We start from the raw sequence: 27,792 nt of genomic DNA, 5'->3' as shown, positions 1-27,792 counted from the left end.
TTCAATTATGTACCAGCTGCCCAGTGTCGGCTAACAATACGAAAAATTAAATTGTGGTAAAATGCTACAAGTTCTTCAAATACCTATAGAATGATAGGTCTCTTTTTGTGAGTGTAAAACACTTAAATACAACAAATCCACATGTTTGTTAATTTAATGAGCTGCCATTCTTCCTGGTCTTGTTGTTTGTTTACTTATTGGTAGTCGGTGTATATTAGGGTAAGATTTAGCAAAAGAAACAAGTCTCACCTTCAAAGTTACAGTTTAAAACAATACAATCTAAACAAATGAAAATAACCAATGACTTAAGGTCTGAGTTGTGCTACAAAATAACACCTACCTATCTCTAGCACTGAAGTAGCGGTTAGACTCCAGTGTCCTTATGAAAAGTAGAAGAAAGGTTTTGTTCATAATAAGATGGCCAAACTGGCGCAATCCTTTCTCAATGTATGGTTTTTTTCCAGGATCAATCTGAGGAACCAAAAATATGAAAAATTTCATTACAATATTTAAATTCTACAAATGTACAATTAAAGCAAATGCTTTATTTTAAAAATAAGAAACATCAAACAGACTTAACATCTAATGATCGAAATGCTTTACAATAAACTCTCCTCCTTCAAATCCGAATTGTATATTTTCTTTGTTTTAATAATGGGGTATCTGTGACATGTCTCCTGAGAGGATTGATCACAATCCTGATTGATCCAGCTCACTTGGCACGATAAAAATATTTCAATAAAATAAAACTTGAAAATGTAGCATTTCATAACAAGCTTAGAAAATTGGGTCTGCAGTTATGCATAGAACACTACAAACTTTAGGGAAAACTAAGTCAAGAAATAAAAAATTCCAGCCATCACAATGTTTGGTTGCAGTTTGCCTTTTAATAGTTAAGATACATCTATCAAGACATTATTTATACAATTTTTGGGCAATATGACCATTAGTTTAATGACAAGAAAATCTATTCATTTGTGCTACAACCACAAACATTTGACATTCAGCAAACTACCAATTTTGACAAAGGGGTAAATAGAAAAAGTAAGTCTTAATACAACATTACTTACAGGCATCTCTCGGAGTACAGGATGGTCTTCAGAATATGGAAATAAAACCTTCATTGCATAACTTCGATAGTCAAGGAAGGGAATTCCTCCTGCTGTTAAATCACTGGTTAAATCTGTCATCTCTGTTTGAAGTTCTGCAAAAGCTACATATGAACAAAAAAATTCATGTTAAAAATTAAACCAATTTATCTCACTGTCACTTACAGCATATATAAAGTTCAGTTTATATATAATTGCAAGATTAATAAGAAAACAGGCCACTATTCTTTCCTTTGAATGAGTGACAGACTAAATATAATAAGCAATTCATCTTTAGAATTATCTGATACTGCAAACAGTTCAAGCTGATTAGGTAAAACACAGTGCTTTTAAAAAAAACAACATTTCTTTTAATTTTGATTTCATTTAATACTGTCGTAAGCTATGTTTTTAATAATTTAAATGTTTGTTTGCAATATATCTAGAAATTTCATGAAAGTTATGGCCTCTGTAGAATCTAACAATTTCCAGTACTTTGTAGAAATAAGGGTAGATTATAAATACCAGAACGAGTGAATTAACCACTTAATTGATGAAGTAATGAGTTACTAAGTAATCACTTAGCAATCCAGTTCAGTGTCTGTTAGACTTAGATAGAGTTATTGCATCTATTCAGTTACTAGTTAAGTTAATCAGCATATCTTATTGGTCCATTAGCAAGAAAATTTTGAAATTAAGTATGTTTGTGAGTTACACATACATCAGTATCTCAGTTTCTCTTGAAACATTTGTTTGTGAAGATAGGCCTATAAATGAACATAGCCGGTAGCAAACACTACTGAACAATTAAATTAATTCATTATTGTTACATGGCATTATTTTTACTAAATAATCCAAAAGAACCCACACAATACAACAGTACACTATATTAATTTTTTTGTTTACATTTATATAAAATAAATATACAAAATAGACACAGAACATGTATATAAAAAAATCCTGATTTCTCAAAGTTTAAAAACATTTGAATAACAAAGCCTGCATATGTTTTTGTTAAGTGTTGTAATAGCTGTTACAAATAAAAATGAGCCCCTTATAACCACTATAAATGATCTTATATAAAGTGAAAAACCTTCATATCTTTGCTCTGTTTATGAAACTAAAATTCTTACAGTAACTAGACAAATTACCTTCTTTACACTCAGCTGCCACACGAAGTTCAAGAACATCCATCTGTTCCTGCATGCTTTTCAACACACGACTACTTTCTCGTGATTTTCGGCGGTAAAGACATACAGCCACGAAAACTACCACAAACAGTGCACAAATACCAACAACAGCTCCAATAATCAATTTTTGAGTGATTGAACTGTCTTGGTTGGACGGAAGTTCATAGCTCAGTCTTCCAATAGTTCTGTATTTGGGTCTAAAAAATATGAAATTTTGAGCTCACTAAAGTCTAACCTTACTGTTGGAAATCTGCTACGAAAAGGAAGGATTTTCTGCATAAATACTTTGTAAAGGTTCAGAGAACAGCGTGGGAGACATTCTGGGCTTTTGATTGGTTATTCAAATGTCATAGACAGAAGTAGGTGTATGTAAGCAAGTCTTTCCAAAAATACAGATGTGGGTGGGGCCATTGTGTTTGATTCATTACATGTAGCGATACCTTGGAAAATAGGAAGATAGGAGGTTCTTATTTTATATTTAGCTTGTCAATATCGGTAAGTCGAGTTACTAATTTGTAAGAAACTACAGACTTTCTATTTGAACATCACAAACATCTAATTTGAACCAATGCTGCATTCAACATACCACATGACAGGCACAAATCGATATTTAAGGTGTTTTTTTTTTAATATGTACTTTTAAGTTATGAAATTAAATAATGTGTAATACTAAAATTTGAATTATGTACAATTTGATACCGTAGTTATTGACATAAATTCATAAAATTATAGTTCAATAAAATTTTGAATGCTAGTCAATGAGATGACATGGCCTTTGACCCATGACCCATGTCGATAGGGTTAACGGAATATTAAAATGATTTTACTAGTTGTATCTTCAGTTAATACTTTTGTTTTATTATTAACCAATGTTAACTATTTTACAGGTGGAAGTTGGTGATACCCTGAATTATCACAAGCAAAATCTTCATAACTTCCAGATAATTATCAAACATTTCTTAAGAAAAAACTATTTTATCTGTTATCAAATCCCTGTACAGGTTTGGTTGATTTGACCGATCTCGTAACCACCATAAAAAATTAGGAAATAAATATAAATTATGATTTTTTTTCATTCTAGAATGACTACAAATTATAACATGAAAGCACACATTTAGTCTAAACAGCTTAAATCTCGTAACATTATACATTTATATATATTTATTATTTTTATTATATTGACCTTTCAGCCGTGCCTGGCTAACAATACAGAAGTTGCAGTGACGAGGTGCACGTGCACTCATGTTACTGTATTCATGAATATAAAACTGGCCTTCACAAAGTGACCTGTCTTGGCTGTGTTTTAGTGGACTAGTATTTTGTAAAATACAGTCACATTTCAATTATAATATGCATGTATATACATTATTATTATTTACAAATAACTTCATAAACTTATTTTTCTTAAAACATAGAACAGTAAATAAAGAAGTATAGCAGACAATTATCTCTTCTAGTTATGAACTTTGTACTTATTTGCTGCTTGCCTTAGGTTGATATGCCTTATTAAATTTTGCACATGGAGGATGTGAAATGAAATGACTTTTTTAGGTTTTATATATACATTTTGAAATTCCAGAAAATCATAAATTACTCTATCAATACCATCAAATTCCACTATAATTTATCAAGCTTAGTAACTAAGGTGCCTTTTTTCTTTTTTGAATGTTGGCTATCCAACATGCAAAGTAATTTTGATTTTAAGATTAAAAATACTTTTTATGCATCAGAAAATTTTCAAATTTCATAAAAATATTTTTAATCTTAAAATCAAAATGATCTTGCATGTTGGATATTCAACATTCCAAAAGAAAAAAAGGCACGAGAAAAATATTAATTTAAAAATCTTAAAATTTAATTTTAAAAAATCAGATATATTGCATAAAAGAGGCTGATAATTTGATAAAAGTACCCTTTGTATATTTCAAGTATTCCATTGAACGAAAATTATAAAATGCTATTACTTTCAGCTAGTCTTGTTTAACTTGCATCTAGAGTGGTAGGAACTTATTATAAACATGAACTGACAATATTAAATTATGAAACGACCAACTTCACTAAACTCAAACTTTTGGACAAACCTCACTGAGGCTGGCTACCCTGAGTTCATTTCAAACGTAAATGTCTTTTAACAACATTTCTAAGACTACATTCACTTGTAAAATTGCTGAAGAGTCAATTATGAAAAAAAATATATATATATATCTCATTGAAGCTTCCAATTTGTCTGTTAAGAAAACCAAAAAAGGCAGAATGTTAACAATTTGTTGATCTCTGATTGTAAAAAGTTGAGAGAAGTGTTTCTTTCTTCTGACATGTACAAGATAACTCTAGGGGTAAATGTAAATAACATTAAGTAATAAAATTAAGAAAGTAGACTTTGCTGAACTACTGCAAAAATTTGTCTTGCATTGTAGTTTTTTAATGTTTGTGATATATGCATCTATAAGTAGATAGTGTGTAATGTTTATATCTAATGGCAAAAAAAGAAAGGAATTCTAAATTTAACACAGAATATTGACATTTGCCAACCATATACATGTTCCAGCTGCGCAAAAAACTTTTTGAAGATCTTTTCATGTGGCATGATAAAATTTATTCATCTGTATTAATAATTTTCTTTATATTAAGGTTGCTTGCAAAAAGAGTGAACACTTTTTGATGTATGTTTTTGACGTAGTAATACTTTGTTCTCATTAAAAGTTGTTTTTAAACTGCTACTAGATTAAGAAAATGTCTATACTATGAAATAACATTTAACTGTATTATATGTACAAGCATAACACTGTACTCTTTTTGTTAAGTGTGTTATCCCCAACATTTAAAACAAGATTGAATTCTATCTAAAATGACATTTTTACTTTTCCTCAGGGTCAGAATCTGGACAGGGCTTCACAAGATGTTGATGTGGTTGTAAGGATTGGCATGAGTTTTTGTAATGTCACTTCCTTATCTAGATCCCAGCTTACTTGTCGTCCACCAACGTCCCAACCTCTAGACCGAGATGCCAATGGTAATCCTGATGATAAGAAAATTCCTCTAGTAGTGGTAAGCAGACAGTTTGTTTTGTTGTGAAATCAGATAGTGTTTTAAGTTACCATACTCTTCAAAAACTGTTGATGTGTTTGTTAACTAATATCTTGATGATTTCATGCTTTCTCATTTTTCAGTGAAACTAAATGGATGAAGATTATTGGTATTGATATAGTCAGTTTTAGTACATCTTCAAACTTTTTTTTTGTCATTTGTAGTTTTGCCGAGGCATATTTTGCTGATTGTTTAGATAGTTGTGTTTCTAAACTTCTTAGTGATGAAACAGATAAACAACCATAATTAATACTTAGTAGATTTTAAGTAATAAAGTAGTTAGTTTACATTTAAAATATATGTAACCTTTCTTGAAATGTAAGGAAAAGTATGTTCATTTAGGTTTTGTGATACTTTAGTGGAAAAGGCAGAAGAAGGAGAAAAAAACAGAACTCTATAGTGTTTATTATGAATTGTAGCCAGCTAGTCTCCTATCATGTTTTCAAAATTTATTGTCGTAAAATTTTTGTGTCAGTACCGTATTGCTTAACTCATTCAGCACGGGCTCGGTCCCTCTCATGCTTGTTATAGTTTTCATGCTATAACTTTTCAATTAGTAAGCATATCTTCATGAAATATTGAATTTTTTTTTTTTTACCAATATTATTAGAAAGCACTTAGTAAAGCAAATGAGATTTATGAAAGCCCACATTAAATGAAAAATTAATAGTAAGTAATCAGTCTTAACTTTAGTTTTTAACCCATATATTCTGTCTAAAGATTTTTCTTAAGAAACATTTGATAACTATCTGGACATTATAAAGATTTCACATGTGAAATTTCCAAATTTTCTGATGCATAAAAGTATTTTTAATCTTAAAATGTAGATTACTTTGCATGATAGTTAGGCAACATGAGAAAAACATTGCTTTACAAACCTTAAGACTTAATATAAAAAAAAATTATATTTTGTGTATGAAAGCATTGTAATGTTTACTGAAAATCTGCCAAATTTTTTTATCATTCGCTTACTAATTTAGAAGTTATAGCATGAAAACTATAACAAGCACAATATGCTAATAATAATAGAAAAGATAACTCATAGATGCCACTGTATCTGATACACAGGTACTTCAAACATAAGTATGATAACCATGGGACCTTTTAAAATTTAAATTATTTATGTCTGATCAATTTAGAATTTATAAAGAAATAAAAACTACTGTGTTACATAGGTCATACCATACCATTATACATTACACCTGTAGCTGTTGACCCGAAAACTATTTTCTTGCATGCTTATGCAGCAATGATACCATATAGGCCTAATGATATGATGCCATAGTCCACATTATTGAAAGAAATCGTTCCAGTCACTATTTTTTTAAAGCTAATATAAATACTTAGAATTTATCTTGCATTGTTTTATCTATAAAACTTGCCTCTGACCATTCATGCCACATCTCAAATTCCAACAGTGAGAGTTCTTGTTAATAGACAAAAAAAAATGCCAAAGGAATTACTTCAACAAAATGAAAGATACAGGGAAACCCATTAACATAATATACTACCTTTCCTGTGGCATACAAACAATACAGGATGTAACATATAATAAAATATTACAATTTACAGTTTCCAAATCTGATTTTAAAAAAACAAATTTATGACTGGCCACATCATCAGAAGAAACCCCATAGTTAATGACAGTACTTCTTTGTGTAACCAATTAGCCTACTATGTGAGTCTTCATCTTCTTCACCCATTGTTGCATCTTTTTTTTTCCGACCAGAGTACAACAGATTTTCAGTAGATAGCATCAATTCCCAATTACTGTGACTGGCACTTTGCTATTTTTCAGTATGTCATCATCAATCATCATTATTTCTTCTTACCTGCTTTTGCAAGGTTCTGAGATGTTCTACTTGCAACCAGTGTAGCTGCTGTGGTTACAATCATGATGGACTTTTTGATGTCCCTTTTTGAGACAGATTGATCTATCAAGCCAAAAAATGTGGTTTTGGCACTCAAAGTACGTTTGGTGCTGACACAAACAGTATTGATAGTAGTAGTAGTAGCCTTCTGCCAGATCAAGAACAAGATCAACAACCTCAAGGTTGCATAATGTGATTTGATAATCAAAAAAAGAGATAATCAATTTGTGTGTATAACTATTGCTGGTAAAGTAGTGTGGCCACTACAAAACCCTGTCTCTTTGACTACTCACATTTTCTGACTGAAATATTTTGTCATCATATGGATTGCATATTTGGATACAGAAGAAAATTCTAGACTTTCGAGTAGTGTATGCATCTCTTCCAAGAAGAAAATTACTAGAATGCTTTTTGCCCTGCCACCCAAAAACCTTACGTTGCCCGTGGAGTAGGGAGAAATCCTTTATTAAAATTTAGTTAAATAATATATATAATGTTAGTTATTATTTATATCTTGATGCCAAGTTTATTAACATGCATTGATAATAAAGTAGTTTAATTAAATTTCAAATGTAACTTTTTAAAATGTTCATGACGTGCACTTTGACCCTCCTGTATGCATATGGTTAGCAGTGTCAAACTAATTGTTAGTGATTTTATTTTCTTGATGTTAGTTAGTTTATAATTTGAGCCCCGAAGGATAAAAACAATGTGTTGCTTCTCATTTGACAAGGTTTTCAGCTGATATCTCACACTTTTCGTAGTGTGATTGATGTTTTTGTTGTTTTTTTATGTTTAAAGCACTGTGAGAATTTTAAAATGTTATGAAATTTAGTGTCATGTAAATGACAGTTGTTCTGACATTAGAAAATATCTATTCATTCTTCAAATAATCTACAAAATGAGAATTGTTTGTTACATCTGGCATCATATTGAGTGGCTCTGTTGATTCTTAGCCCATACCTTGTGGGTTTGAAGTTGTCATTTCCCACATGAGAATGTCACTTCTGGAAATGTTTAACATCATTAGCTTGTAGAATAGTTTGTAATAATTTATGCTTTCAGATCTGATTTTTTTATATTTTTTTCCAGGAGAGATTCAAACTGTGCTGAGTGCATCACACCTACTTCACAGAGAACTGGAGAGTTCAGAGTAAGAATGAAATTTGATCGTGGAGAAAGAAAATTCTCTGACTACAATTTTCTCTACGTGGAAGATCCAGATATCAAGTACGTAGAATCTGGTTCCAGTGGTGATAGAACTCCTAAGGGAATTGTAAGTGGGGGAATTACAATTTATGTACAAGGAAGTCATCTAAACACCATTCAAGAACCACAAATTTATGTGCTAGTTAATGGAATTGCTTACAACAGCTCTTGTATAGCTGAATCAGACACTCGTATGAAGTGTAAAAGTCCAACTATCCCTAAAGACAAGCTGAAGTTATATGATGGTGGACCCATTAAGTTGGATTATGGGTTTTGGATGGACAATGTTCAAGAAGTGAGAAACCTGAGCCAGCGTTCAGAGTTTCCAAAGTTTCTAATGTATTCAGACCCAGTTTACCTGCCATTTGAAGGACGAGACCAGATCAAGTACTACAAGAGTGATTATTTGACAATCAACGTAAGTTTTTCTGTTCTTTGATATAAGGAAACTTGACACTTTTAAAATGTTAGTGGTTTTCCAAAAAAGGTTACAGCATAATGTGATCAAGACTTCTTGTGTCAGTGTAGTGACTCTCATTCTAAGGTAAAAGTAAATGGAAAGCATGTTAGCGTGCCAAATGTAGGTGAGAAGTACGTCTGTTCACACACACGCACATACATACATACATACATACATACGCGCGCACACACGCGCGCGCACACACACACACACACACACGCACATACATACATACATACATACATAAACTATCAATGTTTCCATACATAAATATTTATAATGTTGGTTTTTAACTCAATTAGGCTGGATGATTGAGAACAATTAAGAATTTGTGATGTTCTTCAAATTGATAGCTATTCATTGTTGTTTTCTTTCACATAAGTAACAATATGTTGGACTTCTAATTTTGTAAATGTTCAGACAGATGTTTGACTATTCAGTCTTATCCTATTATCTCTTATCATAAATGTGTTTGTGTTACATGAGGATAGTAATAAGTATTCTATGTTAAGATAGTACAGAAGTCATCCTTGAAAGGACACGTTGTAATTACTGTGGATCGGTTAAAAATATAATTTATTCAATTGCTAATCATAAATATATTCTTAATTTCTGTACATTTCTCAGAGCTAAGTTTCACACCTGATTAGCTTGCTGGTAAATGCTACCATCTAGAACCATGTATATGATATAGTATAGTAGCAATTAAAGTTTTGAATGTGTAAATTTTTGTTTCATGTTTTAAGCCTGAAGATTTGAATTTGTAATGTTTTTTGTATACTTCTCTGAAAGTTTGGCTACTTTATCGTTTTAAACTGAGCAGTTTTAAAAAAATATTTATTTAATAAAATAAACAAAGAACCATATATTTTTAACCATTTCTGGATATATGGGCTCAGAATTATATCAAAGTAATGTTGTAAGCAAAATTTTTCTTTTTGGTTTATTATATTAACTAGACTGTTATTGGTAGTTACTAGGTAATCCTATTTGCAACATTTAATTGCTGTGTGAGGAGAACATAGCTATTTATGAGTTTACAGTTTAAAAATGTTGGTAACTCATAGATAAGTTTAAGCTTCATATTAGCTCGAATTAAGTGTTGATTAAGTCACTTAATGATTTCACTGTGCTTTCTTAATATCAAAATTTGGAACTTATCATGCAAAGTTAAAATTTTCAGTGCCTTTTTTTTACTTGAATAATATTTGTACGTGTGCTGAATCCCAGGGTTTTATTCTGGTTGTTGTTTAATAGGATTTGTGTCCCTGTCCTTACTGTGTTTTGTTAAGAATTATATTATGAACTAGGTGGGCCAGAATGAGCCTTACATGGGCTATAATATTTTTTGTAAGATTCTTAAATATATATATACATAACTTTTACTTTTTATTAAAGACTATTCAAGCCTGGCATTTAATAATAAACTTGAAGCTATGTTTAGGTATATATATTGGTATGTAACCTGTTACTTGTATTGGTGTTGTAATCTGTAAATGAATTTGACCATTGTAATGTATACCATATGGTCAAATGCTGTCGGCCAGACATTCATAGTGCACACCTATTACCTTGGTAATAATGCAAATAATTTTCTAACATAGTTGGCTACATTACATGTTATTAACTAACACATTTTATGACATAATAAACAATTACTAGCACACCATGATATCAGTGCAAACAATAATCTAACACACCTTTTAATATATAAAGAGGATATTTGTTTACTGTTGTTCCATTTAGTTTATTTTAGGACGGAAATGAACTCCAAGCATTATCTTCATACGCTGCATATTTAAAGAAATTTAACAAGATAAAAGCAAAATAAAAAATAATTGAATTCTGTATATTAGAAGTGTAAATTTCTTTTGTAAATGTAATAATGTTGAAAAATGTGTGTTGGCATTAAAATATGAACATCCTTGACATGCTTGAGATCTGATGCTAAATGCATACAAATTCTCAAGATACAAATTTGTTTGTTATATCCTTATGTTATAAGTTGTTTGTACAACAACAATGAACCAGCTCACTTTAGTAGATTGTGAATTTTAAGTAACAAAATAAAAGATCATCACAATAATAAATGATTTTGCAGTAATTTTTAATCTTGGTATATATTTCGTTTCACATGAATAACATATCCTTGAATACACAATGAGACAGAAACTATTAAATACATTCTTAGACCTTAAACCTGGAAAACAAAGAAAATGCTTAAACACCAAATTCCATATTTAGTTTTAATATGTAATTTTATTACACAAGTTTCTTCATGTTGTTAAACAGGTGTCAAGTGTGTTGGTGTATAGTTAATTTAGCATGTGTCTCAGAAAAGTATATATTTTTTAGGTGTTAGCTAGTTGATTGAGATATCTATATACTTGTTCACCAGGCAGTTTGGCTATTTCAACAACTTTGAGTTGTTCACTGTTCACCTGCTGACTAACTTTAAAACAATCTTAAGTGTTACATAATATCAGGCTATTGTAACAGAGTAGTTAATAATCATTTATATTAATTTCTTTCATCTTGAAAAGTAGTTTTGTTATACATTTTATCTAATCTTGTCTTATAAACATTATAAAGTTTTAATAAATTATTTAAAAAAGTTTGTCAATTGGCCATATTTTACAAGTCAATATGATTGAGCTTTTATAAAAAATAGTTGGTCACGAACAAATTGTTTTTTTTAAATCTGTGACTGACTTATTTTGTGTCCTTTGCTTGCTACAATATTTTACAATACTAAAGCCATATTTAACAGTCAACTAATATGAGTAACCGTTGAAGAAGCAGACCTCGGCTATTTCCTTAACTTTTGGGAATTTATGTTAATATACAAAAAAGTTGTAAAACAAATGATTCAGTTTGACTGGAAGAGACACTTCAGAAGTACAATATTTTAAGTTTTGCACAAGAGATGGTTGTTTTAATAGTAAGAATTTTGATTGTGGTCAGTCTTGTTATGACTTTTAGGTCACTCTGATTTTTTCTTACAAAAAAAAAAATGAATGAAAACTCTCCAGTTAAATTTTAAAATCTGCGTGCTTTAATCAAACTTGATGGGATTTAAAAGTATTAAATTTTTCTGTTATTAAAAATTGTGTAATAGACTAAGTCAAAGTAGGTTTTTTTATCTGTTATTTTCAGTAATTAATCTCTGTACGAGTTTGGTAGATTTGACCAATCTTGCAACCACCATAAAAAAATTAGGAAATAAATATAAATTATGCCTCTTTCATTCTAGAATGAATACAAATTATAGCACGAAAACATAAATGTTTAGAAGAAATAGTTTAAATCTCGTAAAATTATACATTTATGATATTGACCTTTCAGCCGTGCCTGGCTAACGATACAGAAGTTACAATGAAGTGGCTCACGTGCACTTATGTTACCGTATCAAATAACATAAAACTGACCTTTGGTCTGTACAAAGTAACTTGTCTTGGTTGTGTTTTAGTAGACTAGTATCTTGTAAAATACAGTCGCATTTCAATTATTATACATTACAGATGTATATAGGTTATTGCTATTTTGAAATAAGTTCTTAAATGTATTTTTCTTAAAACATAGAACAGTAACTAAAGAAGTAAAGCAAACACTTATCTCTTCTAGTTATGGCTTTTGTACTCGGTTGATGCTTGACGTAGGTTGCTAAGCCCTTAAAAAATTTGCATGTGGAGGATAGGAAATAATTTTTTTAGGTTTTATAATTACATTAAAATAACTAAGAAATCATAAATTACTACATTAATACCATAGACTTCTACTATAATTTAGCAAGCTTAGTAACTAATATGAAATTTGAGCACACCCTACCTCGTTGAAATATTGGCTCAAAGAAAGAAATGGCACCAAGTCTGTTAAAATGGATGAGAAAGCCACTAGGGGGACATTCTGAGCTTCAGATTGGTTATTCATGTCACATATATAGAAGTAAATGTATATAAGGGAGCATTTCCAAAAATGGAAAGAGGTGGGCAGGGTGCTACTGTGTTTGATTTATTACACAGCAATATCTTAACAAATTGAAATGAGGCTTTTATTTTATATTCTAGCTTGTCAGTATCAGTAATTTGAGTTTCTAATTTGTTCAGAACTATATACTTAGTATTTTGACTTCGCAAACAACTAATTTGAATTAGTGGTGCATTCAACATACTATGTGACACACAAAAATCAATGTTTATCTGTGTTTTTTTTAATATTTGCTTTTAAATTAAGAAATTTAAATTAAATTTTATAGTACTAAAATTTGAATTATAATCTACAGTTTGATACCAAAGTTATTGACATAAATTCATGAAATAGTAGTTCAATAAAATTATGAATGCGAGTCAACAAATGAGATGACATGGCCTTTCACCCGTGACCTGTCTCGAAAGGGTTAAACATAAAGAGGTTTTATGAACTTCACACTTTAACTCTTGGATGTACTGACATGAGGATTCTCCTAGCACACTTTAAATACGAAGCTCATTCAATTTTGAAGAAACGTTTGCAATCTTCTGCTTTCAAAACTTCCATGTGTAATTTCTTTAAAAAAATAAATAAAATGTTTAATGTAGTGTAGCGATCAACATTAACTTAGGCTTTTGATATAGTTGATGCAAGCTGTATAACTGTTCCCTATATATTATGATTGTCAAAAGTGCATTAATTTTTCTGATTAATTTTCATATTGACCATTTTGGTTTGTTTTCTGTTTTTATTGGTCACGATAGGAGTGTGTAAAGTTTAGTATTTACAGATGTCGTATTATTAAATTCTACAGTAGAGTATGAAACAGGCCACTATTGTGTATTTATTTATAAGTAAGGTATGCTGTTTAATTTCTTAATTACTGGTTTCATTAATAATATTGGTTAGAATATTAAATATATCTTATTTTCTTGTGCGTTGTTTATTTATTATATACTACATATCCACAGTTTGCTGAACCTCATGAGATATTGGGACTACAGCCATAAATATTACTAACAGTGAGGGTGTGAGATGATTCAGATCCTAAAAAATGCTTACCCAGGTTTTCTAGATTTAAACAAATTGCACGAAAGAGGGGGTCTGACCAGCTTTATTCCATGGCATTCGTAATCTTTAATAATCCTGACAATAAGACTAGTTATAATGGTTTTAAAGAAATTAGTGCCATAAGTATGTCAAGTTTCTGGCATAAATTATTCCATTTCTTATTTATTTTAAGAGTGTTAGTGGTTTCACTTCAGACGTGTCCTGATTTGTAGTTAGAGATAAATAATGTTTAAAGAAACTTGATAGTCTTGGCACTTTTGAAAGTGCATCTTCCCATGTGGATGAAGGTTAATGTTTTAAAAATAATGAACTCATACTTTTAAATAGTTATCTAGTTTACTATTATTTTTAGACAATGCTCTAGGTCAGTTTCAGCTAGTTCATACTAGTATAGTAATAGTAAGCCCTGATCATTGTTTGAAACCAGTAATGTGGCTGTAGTTTTGAATTTATTGACAAGTAGCAGAAAACAGTTTTAGGTGTGGATTTTGCAGATCTTCCCTTGGTATTTTGATTTTACCAAAATAAGGTATTTAAAATTGCAAGTGATGAGACCAGTGCATAAACCTGTCTTGCCTTAGCTGCTAAGGAAGGCAATTATCTTGATTTATTTATGAAAATTAATGCACAGGGGCCATCTGATGCATATTAACTAAATTATGTAGTAGTAAAATAGTTGTATTTGATTGAATATTTCATATTAAGATTTTATTTTATCTAGTGATAATGGTTCAAAAGTGCTGGAAACTATTTACAACAATAAGAGAGTACTGAATAGCAAGTTTCACATAATAAATAACGATTATTTTTGTGAGTCTTTGTTCACTTATGTTTGATCATTCAGACGAAGAAGTTACAGTAGAAGCCGCTCAAAGAGTAAGGATCATCGACCTCGCCACAAGAAAAGTAGATCTCGCAGCCGAAGTCATGAACGCAGTAAACCAAACCGTAGTAGGACAAGGAGTAGGTCTTCTTCTGGCTCTAGGTCAAGGTCTCGTTCAAGGTAAAGTTTTACTGTAGTCTGGATTCTTCAGAGTTAAATTTTTAGAACTTGTATAATAGAAAATAAGCATAAAAGGTAATGCAGTTATATAGAAGACTTTCACTAAGACTGTACATGAGGTTTGATTGTATCTTTATTAATGTAATTTTAAAATGTAGTACTAAACAATGTTCTTAAGAAACATTTTTTTTTTCAATAAAGGGTAGCACTTTTAATATCTGTTAGTAGTGCAGTGTTTCTGGTAGGAAGAAGGATCAAGGTTAAGAAATTCATTCTTGCTTTACTCTCATAGGGAGGGTGGTGATGATAAAGTAGAAAGCAACAGAGATAAAGATAGGAGCAGAAGTCATTCGGCTAGCAAGAGTCGTTCACGTTCTCATGAAAGTGAAAAACATAAGAGCAAAAGCCCAAGTGCAGAAAATGATCATGAAGAAAAAGGGGTAATTATGTTTTAAGTAATGAAAAAATATTTTAATTTGCAACTTATTTATCAATTATTTATAATTGTTATTAAATATAACATGAAGGATGCTACTGATGAAAAGAAGCGGAACAGTAAGGACAAGAGCCGCTCTAGAAGTAGAAGCCACAGTGCAAGTAAATCTCCATTTGAAAGTCCGAAGGCCCATAACGAGGAAGATCAAAATGATGGTGACGCAGGAAGTGAACAAAATGAGAAGTGGGGATCTTCTCAGTAAAAAAATGTCACTGTATCTTTTCGTTTTGATTAGTTTTGAATGCAGGTGATTTAATTGGACTTTTTTCATTTTGTTGCTTCTTAAGAATATTTCTTTATTTTTTTACAGGACAAATGGTCATAAATAGATTGAAATTTTCCAAATGTTTTATTTTTTGGGGCATAGTAAACTTACATTAAGCACTTTCATAAGAAAAGCCACACTGTTTTTAACATCAATGTAGAAGCATATTTTCACTAATGATAATTGTTGTTTGTTCTTTGCAACACTTATATTCCATGTTGTTTATTTATAATTAATTTTTGACGTCACTTGAGAAGAGTGCTTATGTAATATGCAGCCAAAATGTTCCATGGTCAGTTTTATTTTGTAGAATGAAAATGCATGTGATGGTTGTAATTACATATCATTGTTTAATTTTCCTTTCTGTGAATACATGTTTCATGACTCATTACACGAGTACAAGACTGTTTTTGAAAATTTCTTTGAGCTTAAAGCTCGTAAAGCATTCTTTCCCCATTAAGTGAGTTTCATGTATTAACAATTCGGTGTGGAAATAGTTAATGCTAACAAAATTTCAAATCATAAAGCCTGCAAATTATAAACGTTATAATTAGAATAGATTATCAAATATGGTTCTGTTAGTAAAGTTTGTGTCTAGTGATTCTGGAAATAAATTTTATTATCTTTGTATTAAGTGTAATCTTATAATTAAATGTTTTTTATGCTTAGTTTTTAAGGGAGTCTTCTGGTTGTTAATATGCAAGTCTTGTCATTTTCATTGAAAAATAAAATACACAAGTCTGAATATATGTGCTGCTTTTCCATCATTAAGAAAAAGTGTGCATCTTATACAACCCAAAATTTATAGAATATATAGGTTATATACTTTAACAATCTTTACTTTCATTCAGTTGCACAACATTCTAAGAAGTTGTATCTGTCCCAAGCTACACATTCAAGTGTGTGAAATATCTATTCTTACTTCCTGGGAAGTAAAAATATCTTGATAATATTGTTGCGAACAGTTAAGAATATGTATTTTAGGCATTATTAGCGTGAGTTTATGTACTCTGATTTTAACATTAATCAATGAAGATTATTAAAATGACCTTTATTTTACAACTTCATAAGATAATCCATACAGTACTCTGCACTGCTCACTTAACTTTACAGGAATGTCTTAGTATGACATATGAATAAGTAATGCTAGTTGCATATATGTTTATTTTTTTCAAGTCATAAATAAACATATGAATTTAACCTAACTGCTTAATTTTTCAATTTGTTGTAAACACAAGGTAAATAGCATGGACATTGTGGAAAACAATACTTAATTTCAAGAGGATTTTTTTGTTAAAAATATATCCATACGATAGATTCTCTATTGAATATATGCTTAAAAAGTTCAGCTTTAAAACTACATTGAAGGTAACATAAAATTCAATAACTCAATCTATAAATACACCTTATTACAGAACTGAATCATTTGTTATTGCTTAAAGTTGCAGTGTCATATACTTTGTTCAAAGATCCTACTCGAATAAGCTCACAGTGGTAATATTCTATGTATCTCATAACAACAACACTTGATTAAATTTGTAAAGCTTTAAACACAGAAAAAGGAACTATTCTTATTAATGTTCCTTATTTGGAAAATATAATGTTAAAAAGTTTGTTACAGAGGGCTACTAATGGATGAATATAGTAAACTGGCAACTCCCCATATTTAGCTAGTAAACCAATGATGAACTTCAATTAGAGCAGAAAACAGCAATTGTTAGAAATCTTGATAATATTATAGGAGAACATTTGTGGCCTTACAATACCCAAGTGTGGAAGTAGCTTTTTTGCCACTCTGGTAAGTATTCCATCAGAGGATCTGTTGAAAAGTTAAAAAAAATTACTACATTTTAATATTTATCCTAGCTTCAGGGAATCTAAAACATTGCACTCACATTTTGCTACCATGTTCAGGTAAAACCTGGGAAGGACTGTTTTTTGATATAGATATGAAAACTATGCCCACTCCATTATTGACATTAACAAAATGTTTAGATGTAGCTCATTAGTACCAGAAAGTATATTTTACTTACTTAATGGCAAATTTAGTAGAAAAAATACTTGATTTCATTTAACCCCACTGTTAACATCCATAAGTGAAACGGATAACTTGCTTGAATTTTTTTATCAAATATATTTGATGAAAATCTGAACAAATATGATTTTACTTATAAATTAATTTTAAGCGTGACTAGAACCAAAACATTTATAAAAAGTTATTCTCACCACAATAAACTTAAGTCACTGTTATGTAATAAGCCCATATTATTATTATTGGGTGATAACTGCATCAGTTCTCAACAACCCAATTAAATTAACAGGGTGCTAGCTAATGAAGCTAAGCAGATGCATAGAAGGATTTTTTTTAGTACATGAAAAATCAAAATAATTACAATTACTTACACATAAAAAGTTTCATAACTGGAATGTTCCTTGCTATGCTTGATAAAATTTGCAAGATCTTCTCTCTGAAATACACGAAAAAAGAGCATGAGTAAAAAAAATCTGTCTTTTACTATCCTAACCTGTAAATTTGTTTTATGGAAATCATAGAAAAGTTTAATCTTACCTACTGAAGCGATCATAGAAAGGAGAGCGAAGCAGAAACATAACTAACATCAATGCCCGACGTGTTAATTCTAACTGTTCGGCATGGTTCAACTGCTCATTTTCTCTAAGTAGATGTAAGCTAGAAATAAAAATACATTTCAAAAGATGGTTAATGAATAACAAATAAATCAGTTATATTTGTTGACTTCTGCTAGACAGTAACTGTAAGCCTGCTATCCACTTTGTTGTAAAGACTGATGTCACAACATGAAATGCAAACAAACATATTTGTACATTTGAATGTACCTTAATAGCTCTAGTCTCATCTTCCATAACTGAACTACTACATTAAGACCTTGTAATAAATGTATTTTACACAATGAGATGATCATAATATGTGAAAAGCAAATAAAATGCACCAGAGAAACTTTAAAAATATATCATAATTTCATTTGTGTTTTAAAAAGTATTTAACTGATAACTAATTGCATTCATTTTAACAATTTATTGTAAAAAAAGTTCACTGCCCAAACTAACGTTTAGAAAGAATAAATTGTTTAATAAAGGGACTAAGTTTGGACAAAAGAAAAGTATATAACATGATGACTGTTTTAATCTTACCTTGATACATCCATTCCTAAGGCTACAATCCAGGGTTTCCAAGAATCTGTGCCATATAATCCCATTGTGGCTACTGTAAATTGTTAGGGTTTGATCCATATTCAATTATATATTACCTTCTAAGATAGATATTTTACCACCCTTGTTTTCATATAGCTCAATTTTTTTTAATTGTTATATAATGAAATTTTGATATTAGTTATAGTAATAACAAACCAGGATGCCAACAAAATATACCCTAACCTGTACCCTCATGATGTACTAGTGCTTTGAGATGGATACTTTGCCAAATTGCCATGAATCCGTCTCAAGTAGATAACTCTTATTCTGATAATTAATATTTTTTACTCTAATCAAAACTTGTCATAAAGCATAGGGTTACCAAACTTCCAGAGTAGAAAACTGGGAATTCTCCCAACGCTATAGCAGTTTAAGTTATAATAACACTAGTTGTCATTTGTTATGTTTATTGCATGGCATTTTAAAACCAAAGATAACATTTAATAAATGTTTATCTAGTTAAAAAAATAATAAACAAGCATGCAAGTTATCTTGAACCTACTTAAAAGAAAAATGTTGCTTCTTTGTTTTCTTTTTTGTAGCTGGGCAGGTCTTCAAATCTCAATTCCAGTGGTGGCCCAATGACAAATTAGGAAAAACACAGCATAGAGGGAGGGAACAAAAGAAAAGTTATCTGTCTTTGTCAGGTGATTCTTCAAGTAAAATGTATAATGAAAAACCATACATACCAATTCACACTGAGGTGTAGAGAAACTGGGACAGTTTAATACTTTTACTGTTTCTGGTTGATATAAAAAAAACTAGGACAATCTCAGTTTTACCAAGAAGTATATACAACAACCTGGACCTCTCAGGCCCAAAACACAGATCATGTTAAACCAAGCTTGTACATAGTTATCCCTCAGAGGTGGGGTGACAACTAGTTTAGTGTCAGTATAACAAACTTTAATGTTAAAAATTCTGCCCTGAGGAGAGGATGGAACCTGGGATCCTTGGCTGATGTTAATGTTCTATCAACTGAGCTAATAGTGCTATAGTCTCAAAAAGGTAAAACTTACAATGACAAGACTAAATTTATTGGGCAACCACTGCTTCCAGTTTATGTTATTATTTCGGTAGAGTTAATTACTACAGGAAAGCAAAGTTTTTTTTTTTTGGGAAAAGGTTACATGGAGGCAGTTAAAGATTTAAAATTTACCAGTATCTGTTTTCTTGGAAAAGCAACAACGAATTTCAAACTGTTCTTTAAAAAAAATTAATTCTTATACAATTTTAATGAAACTGTGACCAATTTGGGCAATAACATAATAGAAGTACATATGTTTAATCTCCTAACTTTGTTTTGTTTTTAATTTTTAAATACTAAACAACTTAGTTAAGTTTTGTTTTAATGGTTTCATTAAAGAGTGCAACAAAATATGATTTACACTTAGTAACTGCTTATGTTCTTCATGAAAAAGTACCCATGATGAAAAATGTTCAAATTTGATTAATGTAATTTTCAATAATTTTGTAAATAATCCTAGGATTTTTTTTCTAAAAGCCTGGCATCCTATAAATATTTCATCTGATATCACTAACAAACTTTCTGCATTAACGAAAATCGTACCACAGCATTTGTTCTAAGCTCAATATAATGTAGACCAATAATTTACCCCCCCCCCAACTTACTTTTTACTCATTTTACATATCAGCCACTTTCCTCATGCACTTACACTTGTACTTGCCCAATGAACTCTAAACTGTTAACGAAAGGGTGGTTAAGTGCCACAAAGTTTGGTGGTAAATTCTTAAATTACAAGTAATATATTATTAAACTGTTAACCAATTACCTTATAAACACAATAAAATAATGTAGAAACTATTATAAACATATAATTTCATAGCAAGTACTGTCTAAAACATTAATAAATCACAACACTTTACTAAAAAAATACATACTTTTGAGAACAAGAAAGGATTACTTACTATATATCAGTTTGAAGCTATTTGAGTTACTAAAAGAAATAAAAACAGATATTCTTAGAATAGTCATTCAATAATATATATCCTTCCCCCCCTTTTTTTCACTCTGTTGTACATCTAATAACCAAGAGGATACAGTGGGTCATAGGTCGCATTAGATGCAGGAGTTCAGCTGCAAACTGTTGACCTTCTAAAGATGTTGGAGGGAAGTGTATCTTAGGTGTATTTTTTGGTTGTTTTTCAGATTCCGGAAGTTTCCATGTTCTTTTACTTAAAGGAGGAGCTGAAATTGTACCATGCATAAACATAATTATAAAATATTAAACAGATTTACAAAATACAGAAAGCAGGTAATATCTTTAAGTTCTTAAGAACAAAGAAGTTGAACAGAATATCTATAAATGTTTTTTTAGATAAGGATCTTTGATTCATTTCCACCTAAAAACGATTAAACATAAGCACACATATTCAGAAGCATATGAAATCATTTTCCTGTAGGCTAACAACAGAGTAAGCTATACCTACTATCAATATACAGGTGCTTGAAATAATAAAAAATCATATCATTTTAACAAACTAAAAAAAACAGATAATACTATTGAAGAGATCCTGAATTAGTTGCTATATATCACAAGCAAATTAAACCATTAAAAACAAAATTCTGAAAAAAAAACATCCCAAAAACTTGTAATATTTCGTCATTCAGAACAAGTCAAAGCTTAACCAGACAAAAGTAAACAACTTCCAAATGTGAATCTTTCCAAGGCCAACTAATTATATTTTAAGTGTTTCCAGGGCCAATTAATTATCTTCAAGTGTTTCCAAGGCCAGCTAATTATCTGTTTTCTCTTTAGCTGCAAAACTCAGATCAATCATACTATATATATATATATATCTGAGAATGTGAGAACTGGTTACAATGGTAATGGTCAAGTTAACATGTCAAAATTTTATGGAATGTAAGAAATTCATTATTCTGTAGCACAACATCCTAATTTATTTCTTTTGTTTCTCTAGAGCAAAGTAAGATTAATAATTCATGAAGAAAATAAAGCATTCTTGATACTCATGAATACAGAAAAAAAGTTAAAGATTTTGAAATGATTAAGCAATTGAGAAGAAAGTTACAGTTATAGGTGTTCTCCAGCTGTCAAACGACTGTAGGCTGAAAAGTCTATTTGGATATCATACCGGCTTCTTTTCATGGCAAGTATATTTTCAAAATGTTTCATGCAGCAGAGACAAACAAAATAGAAATATATTGATCACAGCTTGGTGCAGGTGCTCAAAACATTGGGAAACACACATCAAATAGATTTACTTTAGTAGAGTTTTACAGTTGAGTTAAATGATCAACAAAGCAAACAATTTTGTTAAAAAAAAACAACAACTATCCCCAACATTATTTACAGACTATTAAAAAACAAACAATGTGATAATGTAATGCAAAAACAGAATTAACCATATAACATAAGCAAATTTTTAACCTTTCAAATTTGACATAATACCTATGTGCTCAAACATAGTGTGGGAATTGATGCCATTCAAGGATGCTTCAAAAGCAAACAAAATACTTAATAGATAAAATTTATTCAATAAGAAAAAGTTTTATTTATTTAGTTTTATAGATAAAATTTTTTTAAACATCTCAGATTTTAATTTGATTTCAGCATACTCCAAATGAAAACATTAGTTTTAGTGAATTTCCCCAAATTTTTTCTTAGCAAAATAAGACACTCATACTCCCTAGAAGTCAAAATCCTTTTGAATAAAATAGTGCAAATTTGAACCTTGTAACTTCAATAGAATTTTAGTTTTATTGACTTTAATCAATCACCCTTTCTCAACTTCAACTGCCATTGTGTGATTTGTCTGTATCTCAGTTTTTGGAAGTCATAAGCTAAACCTCTTATGAAAGCTCATTTTCAGTTCTTTTCAACTTTATGAGCCAATATGGCTTTTATTTCAGCCATAGAGATTGGAATACGGTGATAAATGCATAGTTTAGTGATATGTTATTTGTGAACAGCTTCAGTTACTATTACAGCCCTCACTTTTTTTTAAAGTTTGAAAAATCCTCCTTTATTATTTTATACATCATTTTAATTAAAAAGTTTGAATTTTTTCTGTGGAACAAGAATAGATAGGCTTAGTTAAATCTTTTAGAATATGAACGTGTCAAGTTCCATTTTGCCAACAAGGAAATTGTATGTTAGGCTGTGTTTATATTAGGCCTTATAGGCCAAGTAACTCCTGGAACGGGCAAAGAAAAATCACCAAAAAGAAATGTAAAATATTATATATAAATGAATAAAAAAGGGGCTTAATATTTATTATACATATATATATTAAATGAAACCACCTGATTTGTACACTAGTGATTATAAACACTGTGAAACTGTGTTGTTTTTTGAATCAAGATAAAGATAACATTTACAGTTTTACCAAATTAAACCTTTATAAGAAAATTTGGGAAAAATTACGAAGGCATAAAAATCAGTGATTGAAATATACTACAAAAGCAAGCATTTTTCAATGTTTATAAAAAACATATCACAGTGAAATATTTCAAATGTTTAAACTGCAAATTCATACAAATATCATATATACAGATATATTTTTCTGCATAAGCTATATATATTCTATTGAAAGTTTCAAGTGATTTCATCTAGCAGTGTTTTTTCTACAATTCAATAAAACATGTTCATCTGATCAAAGCACTGGGGCATTTTAGAATTAATACCAGTGAAGTTTTATAGCATCTAATTCTTTAAGTATTTGTATACCAATGAAGAAGCTACGAATTAGTAAACAAACTGAGAAAACAATCTTTATTAATGACAAATACATGTTTTATGGACTATATTTTCTTGAAAGAAACATTTATACTTTACTCTCACCTGCAGCAAGTGTACGAATTGTCCTGCCTGATCTTTTTAAAGAGAATGTAACCTCCATAGGAGTACAATTGGTTTTCTCATTTGAATTATGGCCATTTTCTTTTTTGTTCCTGTTCTGTAACTGGGATAAGTCTCGACGACGGTTGAGAGGAGAAACTGCTGGACATTTTTGTATTCCCTGATCAAACCTCAACAGCAGCACTAAATGCAAAGCGGTTCTAAACACACACACACACACAGTCATTATTGTTTTCTGAAACATACAGTTAGATTTAATCAACTCAACAAAGTTTTTGTACAATTTGGAGTTCACAACATATTCATGTTCTTTTTATCAGATAGTTTAATGGATAAAAAAATTATAAAGCATGTACTTTTTCAGTCAATAATTAATTTTTATTTTACATATAATAGTAAATTGACAAATAATTTATAAGCATAATGAAAAATGTTGTATGTAGAGAACACGCTACATGTTTCAACATGAAGCATGTTCTCTACATAAATATTTTTCATTATGCTTATAAATCTTTTTTTGCCAATTTACTACTGTATTAACCTGCTGTACTTCTGTACAGAGTATATATGGTATAATATACACATATAACTTATAAACAGCAAGCAAATATGGAAATGTAGTAATAAAGTGAATAACTTTGGAAATCACATTTATGGTCTTTGGGTCTCTAAAATCATGAATGTATAATGACAGCCAATACAAAGTACCATAATCTAGTAACTATACAGTTTTAGAATTACTTAAGGGCAAATAAAGACTTTAAAGTTACGTTCAATTATAAGTTTTAACATTTAACACTTAATCAAACAAATAAGTTTTACTTTTTTTTTGAAATAGTTTCAATTCTTAATTCTCAGTAAGTGTTCACTAACAAAACATTTTCAAATTTTTCCTAACTAAATTTGTCATCAGACCCAAACAAGTGTAAGTACTATTTATTAGTTAAAAACATCAAAAAACTACCTTTTTTTTTCTTAAAGGTCTTTTACATTAAATTTAAAGTAGAAAAAACTTTATATAAGCATAAAACAATATTAACTGGGAGCAGAGAAGCATGGAAAACTGGTGTAAACATCGTTAAACTTGGCTGAGACTTCCAAACAAGTTTCTCTCAGAGCTTTTCTACATCTAATTATGATTGGAAAAAAAACAACTAAAAGAACCAAATAAATAAAACAACTGGTAATTATTATTTTTTGAAACAATTTTTTAGAATGAAATTCTGTGAACTGAATTTATAAAATTAGTTTTAGCAACTGAAAATAGTTTACTCTCACCATCCATTTCTTACATGCAACCAGTAATAAAACTTTACTGTATATACTTATATTTGTGTATACATACAAGATGCTGCCTCAGTAAACAGTAAGTAAAAGAGTGATGCAAAAGTCGTAATTCTAAGTCCCACCCTTGGTATGTTTTTTTAAAATCATTTTAAGACTCACAAACTGTCTTTTGTTACAAAATTTGTTGGGATGTTATCAAACTTGTGAGAATGTGCTGAAGTGATTCTGTCGTGATATCAATAGTGCAGGCCTTAGAAAATTTATGGTGTACTCAACTTTTACATCATTAAAATAAAAACATCTGTAATTAAATTTACTTGATAAGCTGAATAACAGTGATGACTATCCAACGAATAGATGGTCCTCCTAGCCTGGAGGATGCTATTTCTAGGAATACTTCTGTATATTCAAGGATGGCTAAACAGCGCTGGAGACTTTCAACTGATGTATTCTACAGTTGTATGGAGCAAAATAATATATTAGCTATGTTTCATATACACACACACACACACACTTAACAATAATTAAAGAATAGGCATTATAAATTTAATATCCATTTCAAAACATGTCAACAATATGCAACATATCAGAAATATTACAACATTTAACTTTTAAGGCATTATGTAACATGTTTAAGAAAGGAAAAAACCCACAAACAATAACAGATAATTATATCATTATTAAATGAAAATTTATATGCATTCTAACATGGTTCAATTTACATAATAGTAGTTTGTTAGTACCAGCCTAGTACAATGCAAAACCCTAAAATGGAAGTATTGCCATGTTACTCACCTGTTGCATGAATTATGATGTCTAAGTTACATATAAAATGAACACTTGATAAAGTCACATTTATAATGCATGCATGAACACTTTGCTTATGTTTGTTAGTTTAATATATTTGATTTTGATATTGTTCATACTTTCCTTAGATTTTTTAAATATTAATGTTTAGTCTTTTCAATGCAGTCATTCAAACTTGCTTTAAGCTTGACTTAATATTATTTATTTTATAAAGTTTAGTCACACCTTAATTTCTATAGTTACTTTGTGTTTTTATGTTAGTTTAAGCTGGGTTTAGTTATTTTTTCAAACTTAATTGTTAATAACAATATTTTAAGCTATATGTACTAAATGTATTGAATGTAATAAACACATCTCTCATGATGTTTTTCTAATAAAATGACCTGAAAATAAATGTGTTTTTTTGTGATTACAGTGGTTTTTACTTTTCAAATTAAGATTTCCTGTTAGTAAATCTATTACAAAAATAACGACACTGTAATATAGTCAGAATATGTTACCAATTTTCCCTGCTCTTGAAAAATGGGTTTCAAGCTTAATGTTGGTATAGTAGGTAAAAACACAATGACATGTAAAGTAATCTAAACTAAATTTACATCCACTAAACAAAAACTTGCTGATGAGGAAACATGAAAATGTCAAACTTGTATCCATATAAACTTGTTGTTAAATCATAATGGATCTAAACTCTATTTTGATATGATACAATTGGCTATGAGAAGTCCAATGTGCAATATTTCCCATCTAAATGTTTTCTCAATTTGCTCATTACATTGAATTGCACCTACTCAATTTTCAGACAATTTATGCTTTAAGAAACAAACACCCATGTAAAAATACCAGAAAGAGCTAAATATATTTATAGAAAATGTTAATAAATTAATTTACTCTTTAAGAACAGAGTGTGTCAATCCAATGCACCTGTTTTATGGTTTATTAACTAGCATTACGAAAATATAAATACCAGAAAAAAAAAAACAGTTTGAACAGATTATGTAGCTTCTGCATATAAAATATCTTACTTTTATATCTGATACTTGCATGAATTCACAGCTTTGAAATTTTGGAAAGATTTCATTGTGATACCTTTTTGTTGAAAATTTTAATTAATGATTTTCATCTTTCTATAGCCTTTTCAAACTTATATTTGTTTTTTATTTTATAAAACAGTAAATTTTATCTTAGTTTTGATTTGAAAAACAAGGCATGCAATTTCATTGTGCTAAAGATAAGTAGCATATAATAAAAATGACTTTTCACCCAAATTATAGACAAACCACCTTGTTAATCAGAAGGTTTCATTTAATATACATAATACGTTTTAAGATAATTTTATATTCATTTATATATTTATTTTTACATTTATTATCAGTTATTTTCTTTATCCATTCAAATAGTACTTAGACTGATATGACCTAATGAAAACAAGGCCTAACAAAACTTGATACAGTCCAGTACAAAAAAAAATCCTATTATTGAGGTGCAAGTTCTGACCTTAAATGTGCATAATAACTTCATTTCAGGTACATGGTGTTAGCATTCTTATAAAGTGCATAATAATATTAAGGATATTTTCCAATGCTTTTGTGTTACAACTGTTTAACTTTTACTTTATTTATATATGTGTATATATATATATATTTTTTTTACTCTTTCACCTATGTATTTCTACAAATTATATGAGTTAAACATGATAGATTTTTCTTTTAAGTTATTGGCTAAAGTAATATTTTTCAAAATTGGTTAAAAACCATTAATGGAATTTTATGAAATCAATAATTCTACAAGTTATATACAAGTAAAATTTAAACTTTAAGTTATTATCAGCTTTAAATGATATCTATTTTATATCTTTTAGCTACACTGAGTGGTCACAAGTAAATAGACACCTAATTTTTTGTCATTTAACTGATT

The 27,792-nt window shown here is 29.7% G+C and overlaps 2 protein-coding genes across 3 annotated transcripts in view; one reads left to right on the top strand and one right to left on the bottom strand.

Moving 5' to 3' along the window:
- Positions 1-16,458, top strand: part of LOC106470246 (serine/arginine-rich splicing factor 4-like) — a 50,878-nt gene extending 34,420 nt beyond the window's left edge. For both annotated transcript variants that reach the window (XM_013930800.2, XM_013930792.2), the window contains exons 6-8: positions 14,790-14,948; positions 15,241-15,388; positions 15,476-16,458. In XM_013930800.2, coding sequence (XP_013786254.1) covers positions 14,790-14,948; positions 15,241-15,388; positions 15,476-15,646 — 478 coding nt within the window. In that variant the 3' untranslated portion in view covers positions 15,647-16,458. The remainder of the gene's footprint in view (positions 1-14,789; positions 14,949-15,240; positions 15,389-15,475) is intronic.
- A 281-nt stretch (positions 16,459-16,739) lies between these two features.
- Positions 16,740-27,792, bottom strand: part of LOC106470235 (peroxisomal membrane protein PEX16-like) — a 17,248-nt gene continuing 6,195 nt past the window's right edge. Inside the window, exons 3-9 of the mRNA XM_013930781.1 lie at positions 25,389-25,522; positions 23,767-23,984; positions 21,003-21,149; positions 18,881-18,953; positions 18,279-18,398; positions 18,113-18,177; positions 16,740-17,528 (exon numbers count right to left, since the gene is read on the bottom strand). Of these exons, the coding sequence (XP_013786235.1) occupies positions 17,467-17,528; positions 18,113-18,177; positions 18,279-18,398; positions 18,881-18,953; positions 21,003-21,149; positions 23,767-23,984; positions 25,389-25,522 (819 nt within the window). The 3' untranslated portion in view covers positions 16,740-17,466. The remainder of the gene's footprint in view (positions 17,529-18,112; positions 18,178-18,278; positions 18,399-18,880; positions 18,954-21,002; positions 21,150-23,766; positions 23,985-25,388; positions 25,523-27,792) is intronic.

This window comes from Limulus polyphemus, unplaced genomic scaffold, assembly GCF_000517525.1.
Source record: "Limulus polyphemus unplaced genomic scaffold, Limulus_polyphemus-2.1.2 Scaffold102, whole genome shotgun sequence".
Taxonomy (NCBI): domain Eukaryota; kingdom Metazoa; phylum Arthropoda; class Merostomata; order Xiphosura; family Limulidae; genus Limulus; species Limulus polyphemus.
The sequence above is the reverse complement of the archived record's forward strand: the minus strand, read 5'-3'. Positions and strand labels throughout refer to the sequence as shown.